This window comes from Mesoplodon bidens (assembly GCF_964165515.1).
Source record: "Mesoplodon bidens genome assembly, chromosome: 3".
Classification (NCBI taxonomy): domain Eukaryota; kingdom Metazoa; phylum Chordata; class Mammalia; order Artiodactyla; family Ziphiidae; genus Mesoplodon; species Mesoplodon bidens.
This window is the reverse complement of record NC_138178.1, coordinates 3,637,938-3,662,840: the sequence shown is the minus strand read 5'-3', so window position 1 is coordinate 3,662,840 and position 24,903 is coordinate 3,637,938. Positions and strand designations below refer to the sequence as shown.

The 24,903-nt window shown below is 37.9% G+C and overlaps 1 protein-coding gene across 1 annotated transcript in view; it reads left to right on the top strand.

Annotated features, from left to right (window-relative positions):
• Window positions 1-23,359, top strand: part of KIF5B (kinesin family member 5B) — a 45,946-nt gene extending 22,587 nt beyond the window's left edge. Inside the window, exons 12-26 of the mRNA XM_081227716.1 lie at window positions 66-259; window positions 1,324-1,392; window positions 3,390-3,596; window positions 5,491-5,634; window positions 11,022-11,210; window positions 11,855-11,972; window positions 12,524-12,585; window positions 12,681-12,790; window positions 13,543-13,644; window positions 14,631-14,691; window positions 14,802-14,873; window positions 15,016-15,120; window positions 16,395-16,611; window positions 17,157-17,270; window positions 20,907-23,359. Coding sequence (XP_081083842.1) covers window positions 66-259; window positions 1,324-1,392; window positions 3,390-3,596; window positions 5,491-5,634; window positions 11,022-11,210; window positions 11,855-11,972; window positions 12,524-12,585; window positions 12,681-12,790; window positions 13,543-13,644; window positions 14,631-14,691; window positions 14,802-14,873; window positions 15,016-15,120; window positions 16,395-16,611; window positions 17,157-17,270; window positions 20,907-20,923 — 1,781 coding nt within the window. The 3' untranslated portion in view covers window positions 20,924-23,359. The remainder of the gene's footprint in view (window positions 1-65; window positions 260-1,323; window positions 1,393-3,389; window positions 3,597-5,490; window positions 5,635-11,021; window positions 11,211-11,854; window positions 11,973-12,523; window positions 12,586-12,680; window positions 12,791-13,542; window positions 13,645-14,630; window positions 14,692-14,801; window positions 14,874-15,015; window positions 15,121-16,394; window positions 16,612-17,156; window positions 17,271-20,906) is intronic.
• The last annotated feature ends 1,544 nt before the right edge of the window (window positions 23,360-24,903 follow it).

Below are 24,903 nucleotides of genomic sequence, written 5' to 3'. Positions count from 1 at the left end.
TGAGTAAAATTGAAATTAGTTTTAGACAGATGGGTTTTATTAACCATTCTGTTGTCTTATTTTAGGAGAGACAGTGCCTGTTGATGAACAGTTTGACAAAGAGAAAGCCAACTTGGAAGCTTTTGCAGTGGATAAGGATATTACTATTACCAATGATAAACCAGCAGCCACAATTGGAGTTACTGGGAACTTTACTGATTCTGAAAGAAGAAAGTGTGAAGAAGAAATTGCTAAGTTGTATAAACAACTTGATGACAAGGTAGGTATTGTTCATGTTCAATTCTGTTTTAGAACATTTTTTTTTTTTTTTTTTTTTCTTTTTGCGGTACGCGGGCCTCTCACTGTTGTGGCCTCTCCCGTTGCGGAGCACAGGCTCCGGACGCGCAGGCCCAGCGGCCACGGCTCACAGGCCCAGCCGCTCCGCGGCATATGGGATCCTCCCAGACCGGGGCACGAACCCGTATCCCCTGCATCGGCAGGCGGACTCTCAACCACTGCGCCACCAGGGAGGCCCTAGAACATTTTTGACATAGGTATTTTTATGTTCTAATTTCAGTATTATGGGTCCTTGTGACATATACATCTTCCTAGATTTCTAACTTTTTCAAGATCATTGTATTAACAAAAAATTTAAAATCACAATCTCTGTTTGTATGTAGGAACTGTATATGAGGCATATGTTTTTTTCCCTTTAAGCTAAAAGAACTTTCAAAAGGAAATTTGGCGTGGGTCCTTGGAGAGCCTTAATGTTCTTAGAATCAGGGATCTGAGGGCTCTAATAATAAAAGTGATGCAAGAGATTAGACAGAGGGAAAAGAATTGAGTGGAAATAATATCTTTTGCTCTGATTATATCAGTAGTGTGAAAAATAGCACAATTTTGAACCAAGTAGAGAGGGTGGGAAAAACAACAGTAAAGAGACCAGAAGAAAATTGTTCTGGCTTTGTTTTTTGTTATTAGGTGATGTTTTTATTGTATTTTAAACAGAGAGTGTAGATAGGTTTGAAGTGGCTACATGGCTTTATTTTCAATACAAAGCTTTAAACATGTTTATTACTTTTTAGCATTTAAAGTATTTAATGAATAGCTTTCATAAACATAAGCCTTTTTTCTTATTGTGTGATAAGTATGTTACTATGATTGATAATTGAAATTGCATCTGTTTCAACACCGTCCTAAGATAAGAGATTGGAATAACCTATGTTGAATTTGGAGAAAATGACTTTGAAATATTGGGGGGTGGGTAGTAATCACAATATGTGTCAGGAATCAGTTAGAACCAGGTTGTGAGCTACTTTGTTAACCTGTTACTAAAAATTCTAGGATGAAGAAATTAATCAACAGAGCCAATTGGTAGAGAAACTGAAGACCCAAATGTTGGATCAGGAAGAGGTAAACTGAATACCTGTCATATTGCTTCCAGAAAAGCTTTATAGTCTGTCATTGTCACTGAAATATAAAAGATGAAGGCACCTATAGAGCTCGGAATATACTCGAGTACATTTTAAAAAATTTTTGAGTATGTTTGTGCTTCACTGTGGGTATCCTATGAGACCGGTACATCATACAGACTGAAGCAAAGATCGGCTGACTTCCTCTTAAGGTTTTTTGGGGTTGGGGTTTTTGGGGTTTTTTTCAGTTTGAGTTCTAACTGGAGGGGGGAGGATGACTTTTTTCTTTTTAACTCTGTCTTCTTCTTTCCTTGTACAGTGCTGTTTTGTCTTATTTTCCCCAAAACATTTCTTTTCCTTTTTAAAAAAAAGTTATATTTATTTTATTTATTTATTTTTGGCTGCGTTGGGTCTTCGTTGTGGTACGTGGGCTTCTTGTTGCAGAGCACGGGCTCTAGGCACACAGGCTTCAGTACTTGTAGCGCACAGGCTCAGGAGTTGTGACCTGCTGGCTCTAGAGCGCAGGCTCAGTAGTTGCGGTGCACGAGCTTAGTTGCTCTGTGCCATGTGGGATCTTCCCGGACCAGGGCTCGAACCCGTGTCCCCTGCATTGGCAGGCGGATTCTAAACCACTGCGCCACCTGAGAAGCCCCCCAAACCATTTCTTACTGATCCTTGGGAAAGACTTACTACACTGAGCTGGAGTAACCTTAGATTCTCCCTCCCTTTATGAAGTATATTTCCTCATGGAAATGATGAGGGAAGGAGTATAAAAAACAGTTAAACACAGATATATGTCTAAAGGGATTATTAAAGAAAATACTGATTTCTGAATTGTATTGGCTTTGTTTTTAGTAATTGGTAGTTTAGGGTATGACTTTTATCGTGGAAATGAGAATGTCAATGAATAAGATCATTTTTTACCCCTTCACCATTTCTACCCTCATCTAACCTGTTGTTCATTTCTGTCATCTTCACTTTCATCTTATTTCTTTCAAGTTCCTTCTCTAGTTTTTCACTTTGGACCCTCATTTTATCTCACTTGGCGGAATGGGGGGATAATTGAAAAATGGTCCTTTGTTTAAGGTTTGTTCTGGGGATGGGAGCAAAGACTATACAGCTTCAGTGAGAGATACCCAGCATCAGTCAAATTAATCCTGGTCTGATCATCTTTATTCTTATTTGACCTCTAGCATTGTTTCTCAAAGGAGCACTAATAATATTTCCATAATTCTTCATTTATATGGTTCTGTCCTGCACATTATAGTAGGACAGTTGGCATCCCTGGCTCCCACTTCGAAGTGCCATTGGCATTCTGCCCCGTTAAAAATACTCCTATACATTTCCAGATGCCCCTACTTAAAAGCCACCAACCCTGGGTGATCACAGTATTCTCCTAACTAGTCTCTTGGCTTCTTCCAGTTCAAATTTTATTTACTGATAACATGTTTTCCTGAGGCATGGCTCAGGTGCCACCCTCTGTTGCCCAAAGAAAATCTAAACTTTTAAAACATTACTGATTTCTTTCTTTTTCTGTGCCCACTGTTGTGAGCCTTGTATGCCTTTTCTTTCTGTTACGTTAGTTTGTACACGACAAAAATCTTCCTGTCATAGCCACCTTCTCCGTGAATACCTGTCCAGAAATATCCCCCCCCTTTTCCTATACGACCAAGCACTTTGTCATGTCCTATCTCCTTTATGGCGCTTACATTTCTTCTTGTATTGCATTTATTTGTGTACCTGTCTTTCTTCCACTAGATTCCTCAAAGAAATCTTTGATTTCTTTTCCATCTCCCACAGTGTCTAGCACAGAGCCTGCACATAGTAGGCATTCAGGAAATCGGTTGAATGAATAAATGTCACCATGCATAATAACATCCACATTTCATTCCCTTTGTGATTTGCAAATGATAACGGAAATAGGTTATTTTTAACTTGTATACATTTTAAAAACCTGTGTACTTTGGGTAAAACAGATATTTTTATTCCTTTGTATAGCTTCTGGCATCTACCAGAAGGGATCAAGATAATATGCAGGCTGAGCTGAATCGTCTTCAGGCAGAAAATGATGCCTCTAAAGAAGAAGTAAAGGAAGTTTTACAAGCCTTAGAGGAACTTGCTGTCAACTATGATCAGAAGTCTCAGGAAGTTGAAGACAAAACTAAGGAATATGAATTACTTAGTGATGAGCTGAATCAGAAATCGGTAGGATATAGTTTTCTTTCCTAATACTATACTACAGTATTCTTAATTGAAAAATTACCTAAGTAACTTATTTCTATATAAGCTCAAAATTGATAACGTCAGTTCTTAAGGAACTCAAGTGTCAACTTTATTTCCTCCCATATATGAAGCCTTAAAGGTGGAGGGAGGAGGGTTATCTTTTTAGTTTCTAAACATCTATTAATACGTAATTAAATGCTATTTTAAAACATATTGACTATTCCAAATACTATTCTGTTAAAAAAGTAAAAGTTGGCTTCTAGTTGCTCAGTAAAGTTATTAGCTAATTGTTCAAACTAGAATTAAAAATGTGCACATAAAAATAAAACAGCAGAATATAACTTCATGTAACTTATGTTTTGTTCACTGTTACGTTTTCAGCACTCGGACCAGTGCCTTCCTAGGACAGTGTAGTTGGATCTTCCTTGTGATCCCCAGGGGATGAGGGTTTTGTTTTCATAGCTGTAAGGCGGGAATTGCTGCCCCCCAACAGTGACGCCAGAAATAGTATATAGCTGTGATTGCTGCTGCAGTATTTTGAGTATCACCATGGATGAGCTCTTTTTCTTAAAAGTTTTCTTGTTGTTAATGCTAACTTCTTGTTTAGGAATCACATTTAGAGTTGCACCCAGGATCACTGCTCACTATTTATCTCCCTGTCCGTGTCAAGTGTCTAAAGGAAAGCAGTCAGCACTATGAAATGGCATTTTTAAAAGGCTTCCTGCCCCTGGAGAAGTTTCTTTTCCCTTTTTAACCTCCCAGCTTACAGTTAGCTTGAAGTTACAATTTAATACCATGGAGATCAAGACACCTTTATAACTCTTAACTGAGTTGCATTATTAGCAAACCTAATTTCTGTTTGGAAGAACAGTAGAGTTTCTTACAACTCGGTAAACTGAAAGTGGGTCCTTGGTCACTGATTTCAGTCTTTAAGACAGTTCTGTTTGTGTCCCAGTTTATATATCAGCACTGTATTGGTAAGGAGTTAGAAACCCATAGAGCGTTCTGCATCTTTTTATATGCCTACAATATTGCTGTTCAGCTGCTAGAGAAAATGTCTGGTAATTTAGACCTGGTATTACACTGTAGGTCAAACTGAGTGAACACACAATATACTGCTGTTGAGATACTTAAGGAAATGAGCAGCTGAAATGATGGTATCTTTACTAAAAGATATTGACTAAAAGTCAGTAACCTGCATTTAAAATGCAGTATCTGATCTGTGATATAATGAATAGTTTTAAAGCAACCAGATTCGGTTGGGTTTTCAAAATTGTGGTGACTTTGTTGCTGGTAAGCCAGCTAGTATTTTCAATTTATAATTATAGTAATTAAACTCAGATAGTAATGCTACTTTATCACTCTCTCCTGGATAATTGCTTGTATCATAGTACAAAAGTAGTAGTAATTATCAGGTGGATTCTTTTCAGAAACTAAGTAGTATATAAAAAGCAGATGAAGAAAACATACCAGCCATCTAGAAAACTGTCAATTGCATTCTAACATTTATTTTCTCAGACTCAGTTTCCACAAACATGCCATACTATGGTCATAAATGAAAATCAAATATAGTTAATTCGGAAGTTTTCATTTCTAAGTAGAAAACATTACCCAATCTCAAAAATGAGTGAAATAACACAAACTGTTTGCCCTTAATGGAATTACAATATAGCTACTTTACATGGTCTCTTAGGCCTAAAATATTTTTTAAGTTTGAGCTGGGAGCTTTCGCAGAACTCAGTAGAGAATTCAAGAAAATGAAAGCAGAAAATAATGGTTTTGTGAGTACTAGGTGAAAACTTGAAATACCTGTCAATATTTGAATTGATCTTTCATTTAATAGATTTAACAGTACCTTTTGTTTTGGTTCTGTTAGGCAAGTTTAGCAAGTATAGATGCTGAGCTTCAGAAACTTAAGGAAATGACCAATCACCAGAAAAAGCGAGCAGCGGAGATGATGGCATCTTTACTAAAAGACCTGGCAGAAATAGGGATTGCTGTAGGAAACAACGACGTAAAGGTAACTGTAACTACCAAATATTAAGCATGATAATCTTTACACAATTCATACTTTCATTTTTCACAGAGTTCTTTTCATACCCATTATCTCCTCCTCACAACAGCTGTTTGTAGTAGATGGTATTAACTTCATTTCAAATAGCCTAGGAACAAGGAGGAGAATAAGGGGTGCTTGGGGAGACATGCTCAGTAAGTAACATTTATTTGGACCCCATGTTTGGTTTTTCCTCTGTGTAAAGATTTTGCGCTTAGAAATTATGTTAATAAATTACCACACAGGAAGTATGTAATTGAAACAACAGTGAAAATTAGCTCAAGGAGTAAACTGAATGAATTTGATTGCTTTAAATGTTTAAAAAGATGAAAGGTAAGCACTGCTAATTAATGCTCTCTCTCTCTTTATTTTGAAAAAATTCAAACATATAACAGTAGAGAGAATAATGAACCTTAGAGTTAATCAGTAATCAAAATTTTGCCACACTTATTTTTTCTTTTCTAATAATCTTTTTCAGGATGCTAATACTGGTTATATTAGCACTAGCTTGTGGTAAAAAAAAAATTTGTGACCTGGTAGATTTTAAAACTTAGACCAAAAAACCAAAGACTCTTAACTGCAAAAACATACACATAACATGAAAGATTTGTATGTTGTAGTAGGTATTTGTTTAGACTTCCTTTTTTGATTAAAGTCTAGTTATAGTAACAAAGAGAACAAACTTAAACTTGGGTTTATAGTGAGAACCAACTAAGCAGCCCGGTTTAACAAGAGTTGGAAATGAAATAAAAGTTTTCACTGTGGAGCACATGTTCCTTCTGTTAGATGTTATTCAGAGCTACTGTTTGTTGATGGAGGCAGGCCTTCGTTCTCGTAATCATGTCATTTTTTAATGCTGGCTCACCTCATCGAAACAGAGCAAAGTGTTGTTATTAAATGCTGGATGACATGGCTTGCTCTTTCTTCCCCATCAGTCTGAACATCCTGCCCTGTCCTGTTTATGGTGAAGCAATGTGAGATTGATCGAGCTCTGTGGGAATCTTCTGGGATGAAAAAGTAGATTTCCTTCATATTAGTGAACACTAGAAAGGTGTTGTTCAAAATTTGCTTTGTAGATTTGTGACTTGTTTTTAGAAAAATCCTTCCATTTCATGTTCAGATAATCTTAATTTAAGTGAAAAAGTGGTAAAGATAGAGAAAATAAAGAGTAAGACTGGCTTATGTCTAGTGGCAGAGTGATAATAGTACAGATACCCTGACACCTAAACTGCTTTTTTCACTGAACCGTTACAGTATTTTGAAAAAAGGTCAGCCTTGCAAATAGGTTCTTTAAAAAAAAAAAAAAAAAAAAAGGCTTCTCGATATTTTTGTGTTTTGCATATAGTTCTTTTCCTGTTAATAAACATCAGTAAGTGCTGCTTGAGCTCTACTTGTTTTGTGTTTTTTACATTATGGTTCACTAGATCACATGTTAAGACTATGTTAGCTTTGTAAGAAACTCCCAAACTGTCTCCCAAACTTATATAGCATTTTTTGTTCCATCCAGCAGTGAATAAAAGTTCTGTTTATTCACATTCTCACCAGTATTTGAGGTCATCAGTTTTTTTAGTTTGAGCCATTCGAACAGATGTGTGATATTATCTCATTGTTGTGGGGTTTTTTTTAATTGATTTATTTTTATTTTTGGCTGCCTTGTGTCTTTGTTGCTGCGCGCGGACTTTTCGCTAGTTGCGCCGAGTGGGGGCTACTCTTCCTTGTGGTTCCTGGGCTTCTCATTGGGTGGCTTCTCTTGCTGCAGAGCACGGGCTCTAAGCACGTGGGCTTTAGTAGTTGTGGCACTCAGGCTCAGTAGTTGTGGCTCGCAGGCTCTAGAGCATAGGCTCAGTAGTTGTGGTGCATGGGCTTAGTTCCTCCGCGGCATGTGGGATCTACACCGACCAGGGCTCGAACCCGTGTCCCTTGCCCTGGCAGGTGGATTCTTAACCACTGTGCCACCAGTGAAGTCCTCATTGTTGTTTTAATTTGCATTTGGTTGTTGGTTTTCTTACCTTCAGTTTTAAGAGTTCTCCTTGTATGTTTTGGATAATAGTCCTTCATCAGGTATGTGTTTTGCAAATATTTCTCCCAGTCTGGCTTATCTTTTCATTCTTTTAAGTGTCTTTTGTAGAGCAGAAGTTTTTAATTTTAACAAAGTCCAACTTACCATTTTTTTCCTTCATGGATTGTGGTTTTGGTGTTATATCTAAAAACTCATCTGCGGGCCTCCCGGGTGGCGCAGTGGTTGGGAGTCCACCTGCCGATGCAGGGGACATGGGTTCGTGCCCCGGTCCGGGAGGATCCCACATGCCGCGGAGCGGCTGGGCCCGTGAGCCGTGGCCCCTGGGCCTGCGTGTCCGGAGCCTGTGCTCCGCAACGGGAGAGGCCACGGCAGTGAGAGGCCCACGTACCGCAAACAAACAAACAAACAAACAAACAAAACACTCATCTCCAAGCCCATGGTCACCTAGATTATCTCCTGTGTTATCTTCCAGAAGTTTTTTAGTTTTGTATTTACATTTAGGTTTATGATCCATTTGGAGTTAATTTTTCTGAAATTAAATTTTTCTGTATTTACATGTGGATGACTAGTTTTTCCAGCACAATTTATTGAATTGAATTCCCTTTGTCAGAGATTAATTGACTGTATTTGTGTATGTCTATTCCTAGGCTTTCCGTTCATTTCTAATGACCTATTTTTCTGTTCGTTTTTCAATACCACATCATCTTGATTACTAGCTTTATAGTAAGTCTTGAAGTTGGGTGGCATCAGTCCTCCAGCTCTGTTGTTCTTTAATATTATGTTGGCTATTCAAGGTCTTACCATTTAAACTTTAGAATCACTTTGTCAATATCTACAAAATAACTTGGAGGGGGTTTGATTAAGATTATATTATATCTATAGATCAAGTTGGGAAAGACTGACATCTCAATATTGAGTCTTCTATCCATGAATACGGACCGTCTCCCATTTATGTAGTCCTTCTTTGATTTCTTTTGTCATCTGGATCTTACACATATTATGTTACATTTAAACAGCCGTGTCATCTGCAGACAAAGACAGGTTTATTTCTTCCTTCTCAAGCTCCTTATTTTTTTCCTCTCTTTTTTTAATTTGAAGTATAGTTGATTTACAATGTTGTGTTAATTTCTGCTGTACACCAAAGTGATTCACATATACACACACGCACACATTCTTCTTCATATTCTTTTCCATTATGGTTTATGACAGGATATTGAATATACATCCCTGTGCTATACAGTAGGATCTTGTTTTTCCATTCTACATGTAATAGTTTGCATCTGCTAATCCCAAACTCCCACTCCTCTCTCCCCTCCTGCGCCTTGGCAACCACAAGGGGATGCCCAAGAGTGGGATTGCTGGATCATATGGCAACTCTGTTTTTAATTTTTTGAGAAACTGCCATACTGTTTTCCATAGTGGTTGCAGCCGCTTACATTCCCACCAGCAGTGTAGGAGGGTTCCTTTTCTCCACACCCTCTCCAGCATCTGTTATTTGTAGAGGTTTTAACGATGGCCATTCTGACCGGTGTGAGGTGGTACCTCATTGTAGTTTGGATTTGCATTTCTCTGATAATTCATGGTGTTGAGCATCTTTTCATGTGTCTTTTGGCCATCTGTATGTCTTCTTTGGAGAAATGTCTGTTTAGGTCTTCTGCCCATTTTTTGATTGGGTTGTTTGTTTTTTTTGATATTGAGTTATGTGAGCTGTTTGTATATCTGGGAAATTAAGCCCTTGTCAGTCACATCACTTGGAAGTATTTTCTCCCAGTCCATAGGTTGTCTTTTCATTTTGTTTATGGTTTCCTTTGCTGTGCAAAAGCTTTTAAGTTTGATTAGGTCTCATTTGTTTATTTTTGCTTTTATTTCTATTGCCTTGGGAGATTGACCTAAGAAAACATTGGTACGTTTTACGTCAGCAAATGTTTTGCCTATGTTCTCTTCTAGGAGTTTATAGTGTCATGTCTTATGTTTAAGTCTTTAAGCCATTTTGAGTTTATTTTCATGTATGATGTGAGGGAGTATTCTGACTTCACTGATTTACATGTGGCTATCTAACTTTCCCAGCACCACTTGCTGAAGAGACTGTCTTTTTCCCATTGTATATTCTTGCCTCATGTGTCAAAGCTGTGTGATTGACCATAGTTGTGTGGGTTTATTTCTGGGCTCTCTGTTCTTTTCCATTGCTCCATATGTCTGTTTCTGTGCCAGTATCATGCTGTTTTGATTACTGTAGCTTTTGTATTATCTGAAGTCTGGGAAGGTTATGCCTCCTGCCTTTTTCTTTTTCCTCTGGATTGCTTTGGCAGTTAAGTCTTTTACCTGCTTGGTCAGGTTTATTCCTAAGTATTTTAATTTTTTGGTGCAATTTTAAAAGATACTGGTTTTTTTACATTCCCTTTGTGATGTTTTATTGTTAGTGTAAAGAAATGCAACCAATTTCTATATGTTTATCTTGTATCCAACTACCTTGCTGAATTCCTTTTATCAATTCTAGTAGTTTTTGTGTGGAGTCTTTAGGGTTTTCTATATATAGTATATATCATGTCATCTACATATAATGACAGTTTTACCTCTTGCCTTCCAGTCTGGATACCTTTTACTTCTTTTTCTTGTCTGATTGCTCTGGCTGGAACTTCCAATACTGTGTTGAATAGAATTGGTGAGAGTGTCTTGTCTTGTTCCAGATTTTAGCAGGAAGGTCAAGCTCTTATTTTATTGCCGGTGCTGTGCAGCTTGCAGGATCTTAGTTCCCTGAACAGGGCTTGAACCCATGCCCCAGCAGTGAAAGTGCTGAGTCTTAACCACTGGACAACCAGGGAATTCCCCTGAGCTCCTTATTTTTGACACTGAATATTGTACTGGAATTTTGTAATGAAAGTTACTAAGGAATGTACACTGACCACAGTTCCTCCTTGGAGAACTTAAAAGTCATCATTTCCCTGCCACCTAAACATCAATATTTGTTAAGTTTTGAACGGGACGTATACATGATTAACAGTGAATTTACTGTAGAGGGCCTTTGAGGAGGAAATCCAAAAATTGAAAGAGGCAGTGTTCATTAGTGTTGTTTGTTTGTTTTTACCCTTACATCCATCTTCCTTGTAGGCCTGTATTAACATTAAGTTTTAGAAAGTAAGGAAGGCAAAAATTAAGCTCTGCTTTACTCACTCTTTATTAAAAACAATATTTAATAAAAGAAGATCTTCCAGACTTCCTACAAATGTTGAGTAGTATTAAAAATATTTAATTTTGTTTAAGATTTTAGAGTCTAATTGGGTAAACACAAACTAGACATTTCTGTCTTTCATTTCTGTTTCCCTTTTTCTCACAGCAGCCTGAGGGAACTGGCATGATAGATGAAGAGTTCACTGTTGCAAGGCTCTACATTAGCAAAATGAAGTCAGAAGTGAAAACCATGGTGAAGCGCTGCAAACAGCTAGAAAGCACACAAACTGAGAGCAACAAAAAAATGGAAGAAAATGAAAAGGAGTTAGCAGCATGCCAGCTTCGTGTCTCTCAAGTATGTGTTACAGAACCAAGTTTCCTCATTTCTTGAACAGCCGTATGTAAAGTTTATTTATTGTAAACGTTTTAATAAAAAATGACCTTCCGTAGGTTATTTTGAGTAACAACATTAAAAGGTTAATTCAATTAGTTTTTCTTACTCTAGCTGCAGTAAAATAACATGAATGATTTAAGTGGGTTATATTTGGTAACGTGTATGTTACGTATAGGAATTTACTAGAAAGCTGTGACTATTGAAGAATCTAGAAGAATTCTAGGGTGAATAAAAATGCAGGGCTGGTTTTCTGGCTTTGGCAACTAAATGGGTGAGACCATTCACCAAGATAGGAATTGTAGCAGGAGGGATGAGGGTAATAATGTTAGTTGGAGATAACAGTAAGAATGTTATCTCATATGTCAGCCTTTAGTGCCTTATTTAGTAAGTGTTAAAAAACTTGTACACATGACCATTTCATTGATTAAATTCTTCATCATTGTAAATCTTGCCCCTGAACATTTTAGGTTTAAATATCTTATTCTGTAAATGTATTATATGTTTAGATAATGTCGATAAAACTTGCTTACTTTCAAATATTTTGGACAACAAAGTATGTGTCAGAGGTTTTATTCCACTTCATAGCAGTATATTTTTCCCAAAAGCATGAAGCCAAAATCAGATCATTGACTGAATACCTTCAAAATGTGGAGCAAAAGAAAAGACAGCTGGAGGAGTCTGTGGATTCCCTCAGTGAAGAGCTAGTCCAGCTTCGAGCACAAGGTACTCACTTCCAGTTATTTATGAGTTGTATCTCTATTGTAAGTTACTACCTACTTTAGTATAATTGTAGTCAACATTCACACTAAGAGATTAGTAGGAATACAGGTAACTTGGAATAGTAACACATTTTAATGTGGCTTTGAAACATATTTTTGAAATCGTGTTTGAATATTCAAGTGGCCAGTCTAAGAATTTCCCACAAAGTTATAAAGTGGGGTGTGTGTGTGTGTGTGTGTGTGTGTGTGTGTGTGTGTGTGTGTGTGTCCTGACATAGGGAAAAGCTGTTTCATTTCCCTACCATGTGCTAACCCATCTGTTCCAGGATTCGGCAAAGAAAGTAAAGGAAACCATAATATCAACACAAAGAATATAAGGTTATAAGTCAGTATGTCTTGAGCATAGAGAGCAAGATTTACCTTTTGGCATTTGGATAATTTAAAGTCAAGTACTGTTAAGGAACATAGCCTCATAAAATCCATTTGCCCCTTGGTTTATATCAAGAATTCTAAGGCTCATTTCCTCTCTTCTGTTTTCTCTCCCTACCCAAACAGAGAAAGTGCATGAAATGGAAAAGGAGCACTTGAATAAAGTTCAGACTGCAAATGAAGTTAAGGCAAGTTTGATGTAGCATTGGATTCTCACAGTTTTAATTCATCCTTGTTAATCTTGAGTAATCTGACTTAATATCTTTCCCCCCAATGATTTTAGCAAGCTGTTGAACAGCAAATCCAAAGCCACAGAGAAACGCATCAAAAACAAATTAGTAGTTTGAGAGATGAAGTCGAGGCAAAAGAAAAACTTATCACTGATCTTCAAGAGTAAGTATGCTTTCCTCTGAGATAGCAGAAAGTACTGGTGGACAGTATATCCTTATTAGAAACCTGCATTTTTCTTTGAAACAATTTTTGACTTGAAAATAAAGAATCTTTTCATTTATGAGTGGAACTTCTAAGTTCCATAGGAAATTTTTGAAAAATGTTCTTAGGTCTTTTGATGTAAATATTCAGTAAAAAGTAAAGAATTCCCAGCTTCAGCCACTATTACAAATAGATACCACTGTCTCCTCTGAATCATTTCCTTAACTTTTAAAAAATACTCTTAACTAAGAAAAACTTTATTGGAAATTGTGGGTTTTAGAAATACGTGTTTTAATAGGAGTTGTCATCTCCATTTTTCTGGGACACATTTTCCTACTTCCAGAACCATATGCGTATAGCACAGCATTTATAGAAATTTGAGATCTGTAACCAAATCATGATTTGAGTAGGAACCAGAGGAGAGTAACAAAAAACGATGGCAAAGTTTGGGACATGGGGCTTATTAATGGATTTAGGGACAAGAATTCAGGGAGACGAAAGATACAGAATCAAGTTATGGTTTCAAACCAAAGTATAAAAAGTACTGTGTAGCTGAACGTAGCCCAGTCCTCTCTGCTGCTGGGGGGCACATCCTAACAGAGGAGGCCTGCTGTGTTTGAATGGTGAGACTATGGAATTGAAAAGTTGGAAAGCTTTAATGGCAACATCCAGAAGATGGGGATGTTGATGCTGCGAGGTTTTTACTTTGTCAGCCAGAACCAGAAGATGGCATTAGAGCAAGGGCGCCTGAGAGCGGAGCACGAGAAGCTGAAAGCTACAGAGCAGGACAAGAGCAGAAAGCTACGTGAACTTACGTGAGTAGACCCTTAATCCGAGTATAAAAATAAAAGCTAAACGAGAGAGTTACTGGCATTACACTCAGAAATACCCAGTGGGTGAAGTTTTCACTTCGTGAAGGCTGAAGGGTGCTTTTCTTATTAAACCCTCTGAGTTGGTTTGATTTATACCTAAAAACTTGCAATACTTTCTTGTACTTTAGTGAAAGCCAGGTCTTAATATTTCACTGGTAATCACCTAAAACATGACATTTGGTAATTTAGAAGATTTCAGGATCTGCCACAAAAACTGAATTTTTGTCAGATTTGATCTTGCATAAATAAAAGACCATTATTGTTTAGCCTTGCCTTTTGAACAGAGGTTTTTGCCATTTATTTTGTTTTGATTTACTGACTAAAAGTATAGTCAACACACAGTTTCTATAATCTGAGCAGGTAGAAAACTCACGATTATAACTTTCACATACCTTGAATTTATCAGAGACAATTTATAAAGGAACAGTTAGTTAGGATGGGCACACCAACAGGACCAGCTCAGAGTTGATTTTTTAACAATTCTACTGAATCTCAGCCATAATTTTGTTTAGAGTAACGTTAACTTAAAATGCATAAAATGTTTTTGTCTGCTATAATCTCTGTAGTTTTCAGTTAATCAGAATTATTTTGGATAAAGATCGGTATGCTATATGATAATGCATATTCTTAAAATATAAAAAGAACCACTCCTTGTTCCTTGAATTCTACCACGTTTTCTTTCATCGCTTCCATTGCTATATTAGGACAGTTTTTCCCTAATAAACCATAGATTTAGAAAATTACAAGGCATATAGAAATTTCTTTGAAAGACACGACATTGGTAAGCTGTTTTTTAAAACTATGATGATCTTTTACTTATTTGAATGTAAGCATTGATCCTGTCAGATAAAAATATTTGATTCAATATTTCTGCTAAATATAGAATTTATGGACTCAAAGTTGAAAATGTATATTCTTCCACTGTTTAGGGTTATGCAAGATAGACGAGAACAAGCAAGACAAGACCTGAAGGGTTTGGAAGAGACGGTGGTAAGAAAAACCTGGATATAAATAGGATTGGGGAATATTTAATGGGTTCTTCCCCTGGTTATACTCAGTTTGAAGACCTACTTCTAACAATACTGCTTTCTTAATTCAAGGCGAAGGAACTTCAGACTTTACACAACCTGCGGAAGCTTTTTGTTCAGGACCTGGCCACCAGGGTTAAAAAGGTATTAAAATAATACTGGGTCGGTGTTACTGTGCTTACTGTGTCTAATTGCATTCTGAGTGGAGTAGCCTCACACTGTCATAAGAGTGGGGAGGTAAGCGTTGCCCTTATTTGGTCTCATAGCACCTGCCTGTCTTCTCTAGAGCGCCGAGGTTGATTCGGACGACACCGGAGGCAGTGCTGCTCAGAAGCAAAAAATCTCCTTTCTCGAGAATAATCTTGAACAGCTCACCAAAGTCCACAAACAGGTAACAAGGAGAATATTTTGTGTTCGCTGCAATAAAATCTGAGGAGTGGCACGTATTTGAGTCTTCAGAGTCCTAAGGATTTTCATACCCTGAGCCATTCCATTATTTTATCACGCAATTGTATAAACAAACAACTAGCAGTTTTTATGGGAGTTAATATTCCTAACAGCCTTTAGCAAGAGGTCAGTGAAAACATGTGTTGTTTTCTTTGTAGGGTTTCAGGTCTGTTAGTTTTCTTAATTTATTCATGGTCATTTTTAAATCTCTGGTAGACAAGTCTTTGAGTTAAAATACGCCCCCCCCCCCTTTTTTTGGTCTTTATACAATTTTTTTTTAAATATATGTCTATACTCTGTGTACCTTTAAGCCACTTTGTTAATTTATTTATTTATTTATTTTTGGCTGTGTTGGGTCTTAGTTTCTGTGCGAGGGCTTTCTCTAGTTGTGGCAAGCGGGGGCCACTCCTCATCGTGGTGCGCGGGCCTCTCACTATCGCGGCTTCTCTTGTTGCGGAGCACAGGCTCCAGACGCGCAGGCTCAGTAGTTGTGGCTCACGGGCTTAGTTGCTCCGTGGCATGTGGGATCCTCCCAGACCAGGGCTCGAACCCGTGTCCCCTGCATTAGCAGGCAGATTCTCAACCACTGCGCCACCAGGGAAGCCCCAGTCTTTATACATTTAATGCCCCGGAGTCTGAAATACTACAATAATGAGGCAGTTCGTATTTTTTTAAAAATAATGCTTACTGTGGGGTTTTTTACTTATTTTTTATTAAGGCTTGATATGTGATTCAGTTACTTTTTAAGTTTCTTGGCATACTTTATTGTTGTATGTCTTTGTTACTAGAAACCTGATGTTTGCACTAGAGTGAGGTTAAGGGAATTTTAGCCTTTCTTGCTTTCAATGCTTATTAAGGGACTTGCCAAGTTTATGTGTACTTGTGGGTCTTGCTGTATCTAAAAGATATTTGTTTCCACCAGATTAGTATCTTAATGAAGAGACGTAACACTGTGTTGTAGCATATTGTCATAGGGAGAAAGAACAGTCTCCCCAATCCCCCAGTATTGAATGAAATTATATTTTGGGGAGAAACATATGTGAGGATGATATTTCTGGGTATATGTATTCTTTGTTGCTGTCTAAATTATTTAAATTAGCTAAGTGAGAAAACCTTAATATAAAATGTAGTTTTTCTTTCAAGAGCAATTATGAAATGTTTCTGTTTTTTCAAATCATCGTTAAAGTCAGAATCCTTATTTTTCCTATATACCTTTAGCTGGTACGTGATAACGCAGATCTTCGCTGTGAGCTTCCTAAGCTGGAAAAGCGACTCAGAGCTACAGCTGAGAGAGTGAAAGCTTTAGAGTCGGCGCTGAAAGAGGCCAAAGAAAATGCATCTCGCGATCGCAAACGCTATCAGCAGGAAGTAGATCGTATAAAGGAAGCAGTCAGGTCAAAGAATATGGCCAGAAGAGGGCATTCTGCACAAATTGGTTAGTAGGACACAATAAAACCTTTAAACCTTGCTTTGGTTTGAATGTTTTTATTTACTTGAGAATGTAATCTGATTGATTTGTTATGTGATGTCACGGTGGTTTTTGTCTGTATTTTCTAATTTACCAAAGAGTGGCATTGTTGGGAATGCAGAGCATTGAGGAATAGCCACCTTAATTAACAGGACAAGGAGATAAATCAGAACTAGACAAGCAAGACTGGTCAGGTGTAGGAGCAACTGTGTAGAGCGATGTTATGAAAACAAGAAGAGACTTGCAAGAAAATGTCATGCACAGTATTTCATGCTTTAATTGCTAGGCATTGATGCAGGAATAAGGTTCTTAAGAGGCTAAGGATTGTATAGGTCCTGGAGCAAAGGATGTAACTGAAAAGAAAAAGAGAGATAGAGGGATTCGCTGAGAAACAAGAAGGCAAAGAAAAACAAGACATTTGGGAATTTGTTGTAAATAAGAAAAGAGACTTTAACAAGTCATTGGGGTCGTGTGTTATTTGTTCTGAAGTCAGTGTTTGTTTTTCATCCCAGCTAAACCTATTCGTCCTGGGCAACATCCAGCAGCTTCTCCGGCTCATCCTAGTGCAGTTCGTGGGGGAGGTGCATCTGTGCAGAACGGCCCGCCGGCCGTGCGAGGCGGAGGAGGTGAGCAGGCGTGGTCTCACGCGCGCCCTCCGGTCTGTGCTCTCTGTCTGGCTTCGGAGTCGCAGCTGTCCATGGGGATGTTCAGCCATTGGTGGCTAAGCAGTGTTTTGGATTCTCACAGTAGCGTTATGATTTCTTCGTAATGTATGGGATTATAAAAGTAACTTAGCATGGTTTCGTCTAGTTTTTTCATAGTTCAGATCATACTATATGTATATTCAAATTTGTGCTCTTACTGTTTTTAACGTAATATTGGGTCATTTTTCAAAGCTCTGGGTATTGTCTAATGAATATACCATGGTTTATAACTATTTTACTGGACATTTAATTATGTCAGTTTTTCCATACTTGAAATTTTCCAAAGTTGAAATTTCCGTGTATGAAATCTGAAGTATGAGACATCTTTTTATACCTCCTCACTTTCAGATTATTTCCAGAAGATTCCCATAAGTGGAATTATGAGAAAATGAACATTTTTAAGACTCTTGACACATACTAACACACTGCTCTTCAGAAAGACTGCACCAAATTGTATTTAGCCAAGGACACGGTGCATTTTGTTGCATCTTTGCCAGTATTGAGTATTAATAGTTTTTAAGTTTCTAATTTAATAGGCTAAAATAAGCGTCTCATTGATTTATTAATGAATTTGGATTTTTTCATATATATATTGGCCCATTTATATACATATGTTTTTTATGAATTATTTCTGTGTCCTTTCCCATTTACCTGTTGTGAGCGGTTTTTCTAACTGATTTATAAGTTCTTGTTTGTTTCTTTCTAAATACAAGTAGTATCTGTTCCCTGTAGGGGGATGAAGAATTATCAAAAAGCTAAAATTATCAAGAAGATAAATGTCATCCAGAGACACCACCCAATATATTGTGTATATTCTTCTGGAGCTTTCTTTACATATTATAACTTTTAAATTAGAAAGTTTAAGGTGTCTAATAAACATTCTAATATAACATACTACCAAGATACTACGCTATTCTATATATGTTACTTTGTAGCCAGCTTTTTTTAGCTTGGCAGTATATTCTGAACATTTTCTTACACAGCATGACTGATTATAGCTGCCTAATATTTTATCATATGACAGGAACTCAGATTAAATTCTTCAGCAAATCCCAAGAGTGTAGGTGGTTTGGAAACTAAAAGCAGTAGATAACTCTGAGATAGGGACTGGGTTTGTTTCTAACAGTACTAAAGTCAGTTTATTTTAATTCTGCTTTTTACTTTGTCATTTTTGCATAACATTGGCTCTCAGTTTGAGTGGAAAATTATGCAATATTCTGGAGGAATCACATTTCCATAAATTTAATACAGTTTTTTGTCCACACGGTGGAGGATTGATACAGTGAAAAGAGTACAGATATTGGAGTCCCATCTAAGTTTGCATCCTGATTTTTCTACTTTTATGAGCTTGAGCAAGTTACTTTTTTTTTTTTTTTTTTTTTTTTTTGCGGTACGTGGGCCTCTCACCGCTGTGGCCTCTCCTGTTGCGGAGCACAGGCTCCAGACGCGCAGGCTCAGCGGCCATGGCTCACGGGCCCAGCCGCTCCGCAGCATGTGGGATCTTCCCAGACCGGGGCATGAACCCATGTCCCCCGCATCAGCAGGTGGACTCTCAACTGCTGCGCCACCAGGGAAGCCCCGAGCAAGTTACTTTTTAACAGTTAATTTGTCTCGTTTTGATTCCTTTTAAAATTCTTTAAAAAATTCTTACGTGTAAAAGTAAATTAGAGATTTATGACCTATTTAATGTATCTCTGAAATAAAACATTTTTCTGCATGCCACAATAACATTATCACAATTGACAAAATATTTTTAACATTATACCAATCCATATTCAGATTTTTCTAATTATTTATTTGTGGTTCAGTCTTCTACAGCTGGTTTGTCTACACCAGGGAATAATCCAGGACTGATGTTTACATGAGGTTATTCCCCTTAAGTCTCTTGTAATCTAGAGTAACACCCCCCCCTTTTCTAATGACACTGACTTACTAAATAGACTAGGCCAGTTTCCTTGAGCATATGCCTCCTCGGATGTGTTCGGTTGTTTCTGTGTGTAGTTGCCTTGTTCCTCTATTCCCTGTTTATTAGAAGCATTTATTGGATTCTTTTAAACATGTTTACAGACTACACTGTGGTTGATAACGTGTTTAATATTGTGTCACATCAGCAGACATTACAGGAGTTTTCCTGCCAATTAAGAGATGGCCTCTGTTTTTCCCCCTTTGGATTAATAACTTGTTGAGTCCCTTTACTAATAAAATGAAAGTCATTCTTGAGAATTACGCAAGTTAAGATGTCATTACCTAGTATAGCACGGGTGCTGAGCAGATGCAAGCTGCCTTTTCTGGAAGTGGAGCTGGGCAAAAGAATTTTCAAAAGATAATTATAAATACAGGTAAAAGTTTATCCGTTTTGGATATTGTCCTCGTTAAAATTCACATGTGAACTTTGAACTCCTATCTCATTTGCAGAGAGGATACTCCATGGCCTTTGTTAACCATAGCTAGGTTTTAGCTTGCACGTAGAATGCTGACTGCAGTGTAGTGACAGTACTCGAGCACGTGAGGGAGAGGGTGGCTAACCTGCTAACCCAGGCTTTCAAGACTGCAAGTAACTATCAGAGTACAACCACTCACAGGTTTGTTTCATTGCTGGTCCAGAGGATAATGGTTATTGTTTTTCAAAGTCTTGCATCGCTCAGTCGCAACCCATGATTGAGGAGTATATGATCTACATAAGTGATAAATTGTTGGAAAAAATGAGGTACTTTGTAGAGATTGTTAAATTATTTTTTAATTATTAAGAAAAACATTTCAAAACACTGGGTTTATTTTGGGGAAAAGACGGCAATGTATGAATGATACTGATACTTTCAGTACCTAGTTTTACATGGCTGGTTCTAACTGCGTAATGCTTTGGACAGGTGGAGGTTTTCTAATAAACATGGAGGTAAATAAGCAGCTGAACACAAGGATGCCTCTAGGGAACACCTGCTGCTGGGATTGTTTATTTTATTTTATTTTATTGGCCACACCCGCTCGGCTTGCAGCTGCTTAGTTCCCAGACCAGGGATTGAACCCAGGGCACAGCAGTGAAAGCGCCAAGTCCTAACCACTGGACCACCAGGGAAGTCCCTGGGATTGTTTATTTCACTGTCATTTTCCCCACCACATGTACCTCTTGCTTATCCCTACCCCACCCCTTTTTGTTTCTTACAGCTACCATGTATATAACATTGCTAGTTAGTTAGTGGTCCTTGGCTTAATGTCACTGCCACTGTCTACTGGCTGCCATTTTATTAATCATCTTTTTCTTTTTTTAAAAAAATCTAACTTACACATCTGCTCACTCATAGCTCTTGCGGGGAGTAAAAACATGCAGGGTGACCTCCTTTCAATATTGTACTGTCCCTAAATGGCTCTGCTTAGGAGGCATTAAAAAAGGAAAAATTCAGTCATTTAATGTTGCCATCTTTTCACTTTTGGGGAAAGTGGTCGAAGATGTTGGCTAAATGTTTTTAAACTCATTGGTATATTTTATTTAATTCTTTTCATGATTATCTCAAGTTTTGTATAAATAAAAATATTTTTCTCTGTGCTTTCTTCCATCTTCAGGTGTTAAAAGTAATTGAAGTATGAAGAGGACATGATATCAATGACTATAGCCTGTATCCCTTGGGAACTTTAGAATTATAACCTTTTTTTAGTGTATAAATTGTACCTGGCCTGTACAGCTGTTTCCTGCCCTCTCTTCTCGTAAACTCTGCTGCTTCCCAACACAACTAGAGTGCAATTTTGGTGTCTTAGAAGGGAAAAACGACAGTTTACAACTGTGGCCCTATTTATTACACAGTTTGTCTTTCATGTCTTAAATTTAGTCTTCACTGTGCCAACCTAACTGTGTCATACAGGACTGTGCTTTTTGTACTTGTTGTTCTGTGTTTATTTTTTAATCTCAGTTTAAGTTACCTAGCTGCTACTGCTTGTTGTTTTTCTTTTCTTATTAAAACAATATTTTAGGGGAAATGGAACCTTTAGATTAAATGTCTTAAATTTTACCACTTATAACACTACATGCCCACAAATTATATCAGGTCAGTACTGTACATTAAAATCCCTTGAAATGACTTCGGAGTTAAAAATTATCTTTATCATCTCTGAAGTTTGCTTCTGAAAACTACTCTTGGAGCACTGAAACCTTTAAAACTGCCTAACTAGACATTTGAGACTGAGCAAGGCTACTTAATTATCTCATGAAATGACTGTTGTTGAATTATCTTGAATAGAAATACTTTACAGTATCAAAAGCAAATCTTTTGCTTTTCTTTAAGAAGGAGAGTTTGGAAAAGGAATTTATTTCTGTTCTTCCCGGTGCTTTAATCCACATAGATTGATGGAATGAAAACACCCCGCTTTGTTTTGGTGAGCCCACTAATTAATATAAGAATTGGACAGATAATGATTTGTCATCTTACTATAGTGAAGTGAACTAAGATATTATAGGATTAAACATAATTTTATATTGTTAGCACCATATTGGTTGATCTAAATTTATAGCCTATGGAAATTGAGAAAAAATGTGGAAGGACAAGACAAATACATGGTAAATTTATAAATATATAGGTTAAATTTTGGTCTGAAATCCCTGAGGTTTTTTACCTGGTACACTAAGGCATACACTATAATTTATTTCTTGTTTAGTCTAGAAGTAGTAAATTATTTGCAAGTCACTAACAGTCTTCAAATAAATTATTTTGTTGGCGGTAGCTGGTAATTTTGTTGTTAAGTGTACCTGTTCTTCTTCTTCAGATGATTGAACTAAGTCAGCAGTTTGTTTTAGAAGCTATAAAAGTAACAGGGAAAGAGATTTCAATATTTGCTTCATCAGTTGGGTGTGGGTAACTGCAACTGTGTTAGCAGAAATTTGCAGAGAATGGGGATTTAAGGTTACTCAGAAGAGAAAGTTGGAAAGTTCTGTGTTAGGATCTGGGTGGCAGAATTAACTTTTCGAAAAAGTTTTATATACAGATATTTGTATTAAATTTGGAGCCGTAGTCAGAGGACTCAGATCATAATTGGCGTATTTTTCTATTTCCTTAACTGTTGCAATTTCCACTTTTATAATAGTTTTGATTTAAAAGATAAATTTATTTTTTTAACAGTCAAAAATCCTTGCTGTTACGATCTGCAACCTTAAAAGTGATTGTATTGTTTTTAGGAATGATCAAAAGAAACACTCCAAAAATTGAGATGAAACCTTGTAGAGCAGCAAGATTGAAGCAGTGCAGTTCACTAAAAAAAAGTGCTACCGCCTATTTGTGATGATAGTTTTCTAAATGGAGAAATGTTTGGCTGCATTCACATAGACATTTGTATTTTGTTTTCAAACGAAAGCTTGCTTTTGGGGCAATATTCTTAAATGAAGCAGAATTTTTTTTCTCTCTTTTGTCTGAATATGGTAGTTTCATTCTTATAAGATACATCATGGTATTGGTACTGTGTAACAATGAATTGTAACTAGCATGTGGTTCAGAGTATACAATGCTAGGGTTTTTAAAATATCTTAATGGTTCTTTTCTATTTATAATTTCAAACTTTCACAAAATGTACAGAGAATTTCCTAAATTTGTTTTCACTGAACTGCTTTTGCTATGGTAGGTCATTAAACACAGCATTTACTCTTATAAATGAAAATTTCTGATCATCTGGAACATTGACACTTATTTCAATTTGCAGTGTCTTTTTTTTTTTTGACTAACTATATTAATGTTCTTCTGAGTGGTATTGATAAATGGTTCAGAAGAGAAACTCAGTGAAGTAAAAGTAATATTTATTCATGGTGATCAATTAAATTATTTGCCTAATTTAAGAAAACTGTGCATAACTCTCAATTTGACAGGAGGTGATAGAGTCTGAGTCCACCTGTGGAATATGTTGGTTTCTTTTCAGTGCTTGAAGATGCATTCAAAGATCATTGGTTGGGAAGGCACCATATAATTTTAGTTAACCTGCATGCTGTAAATGTCTTCTGTGTTTAAATAAAGAAGAAAAAATTTTTTGAAATGTAATGACTTTCTTAAAACTCAATTCAGTGACGTAATAGGTTGATTTTACATGACCAAGTGGCCTTCTTTCTTGACAGAACAGTGACTAATATGTCATTATACTCATGTGTATTTTGTCTCCTAATGTATTGCATATGCTTTGGACATCAAGTATTTAATATGTAGGCTGAAGATTTAAGAGCTAGAGATGAACCATCAGTCTCCCTTATGTTATTTTACATTAGTGTAGCCTGATACGTGATGAGGACACTTCGATGTGTTATTCTTCCCCCAAAACTATTAACCCCAGTCTGATCATGAGAAAAACATCACACTAACCAAATAGAGGGACATTCTACCAAATGCCTGACCAGTGCTCTCCCAAAGTGTAAAGGTCGTGGAAAACCAGGAAGATAAGTCTGAGGAGACTTGGGAGACTTGATAGCCAGACGCAGTGATGCAGGGCGGTGTCCTGGGTTGGACCCTGGAGCAGTAGAAGGACATCAGGGAAAACTGGTGACATCTGTTGGCAGTAGTGTGCTGCTTAATTTCCTAGTTCTGACAGAGGTGCAGTGGGGATGTGAGATGGTGCATTAGGAGGAAGAGTATGAGGGCGACTCCCTGCTACTCCTTTGCTACTTTTCTGTAAGTTAAAGTTATTCTGAAATGGGCTTCCCTGCTGGCGCAGTGGTTGAGAGTCCGTCTGCCGATGCAGGGCACACGGGTTCGTGCCCCGGTCCGGGAGGATCCCACGTGCCGCGGAGCGGCTGGGCCCGTGAGCCATGGCCATTGAGCCTGCGCGTCCGGAGCTTGTGCTCCGCGGTGGGAGAGGCCGCAGCGATGAGAGGCCCGCGTACCGCAAAATTAAAAAAAAAAAAAGTGACCTTCCTTGGAGGTAGGGTCTTTTCAGGCGTAATCTAGTTATAGGTCATCAGGGTGGCTCTTGCCAATGTGACTTGTGACATTATAAAAGAAATTTTTGACAGGTGCATGGACGGAGACACGGAGAAGATGGCCATCTACAAGCCATGGAGAGACTGAAACAGTCCTCCCTTCATAGCCCTCTGACGGAGCCAACCCTGCCAACACCCTGGTTTGGGGCTTGTAGCCTCCAGAACTGTGAGACCATCCATTTCTATTGCCTCGCCTAGTCTGTGGTGCTTGCTTTCATCAGCCCGAGCAGACTAATGTGATTGCCGATGCTGGCAGTGAGCTGGGCCCTCTGAGCATATTCCTCCTTTCTTCCCTTCAGTTTGCCTCTTGTTAATACCGTCCAGTTGTCAGTGTTGTGAAGGGGTCCAGTGGAGGACACCAGGCGTACACGGTCCCTTAGTGAGCAAAGAGCCCGGGCCACATGGCCATCTCTCCAGCAGCAGGTGGCCTCCCTCTGGGAGCCTGCGCTTCAGCCTCAGAAGTTTCCTGCCCACCTGATCTGTGGTGGCTGGTGGGAGACGGGCAGCCTTGGCCCACTAGGATCCAGTGAGGTGTTTCCTATCCCCCAGTCCCAGCCAGGGTCTCGACCTGGCCTGCCTGCACCCCAGAGGGATGCTTCCCGCTCACCTAGTAAT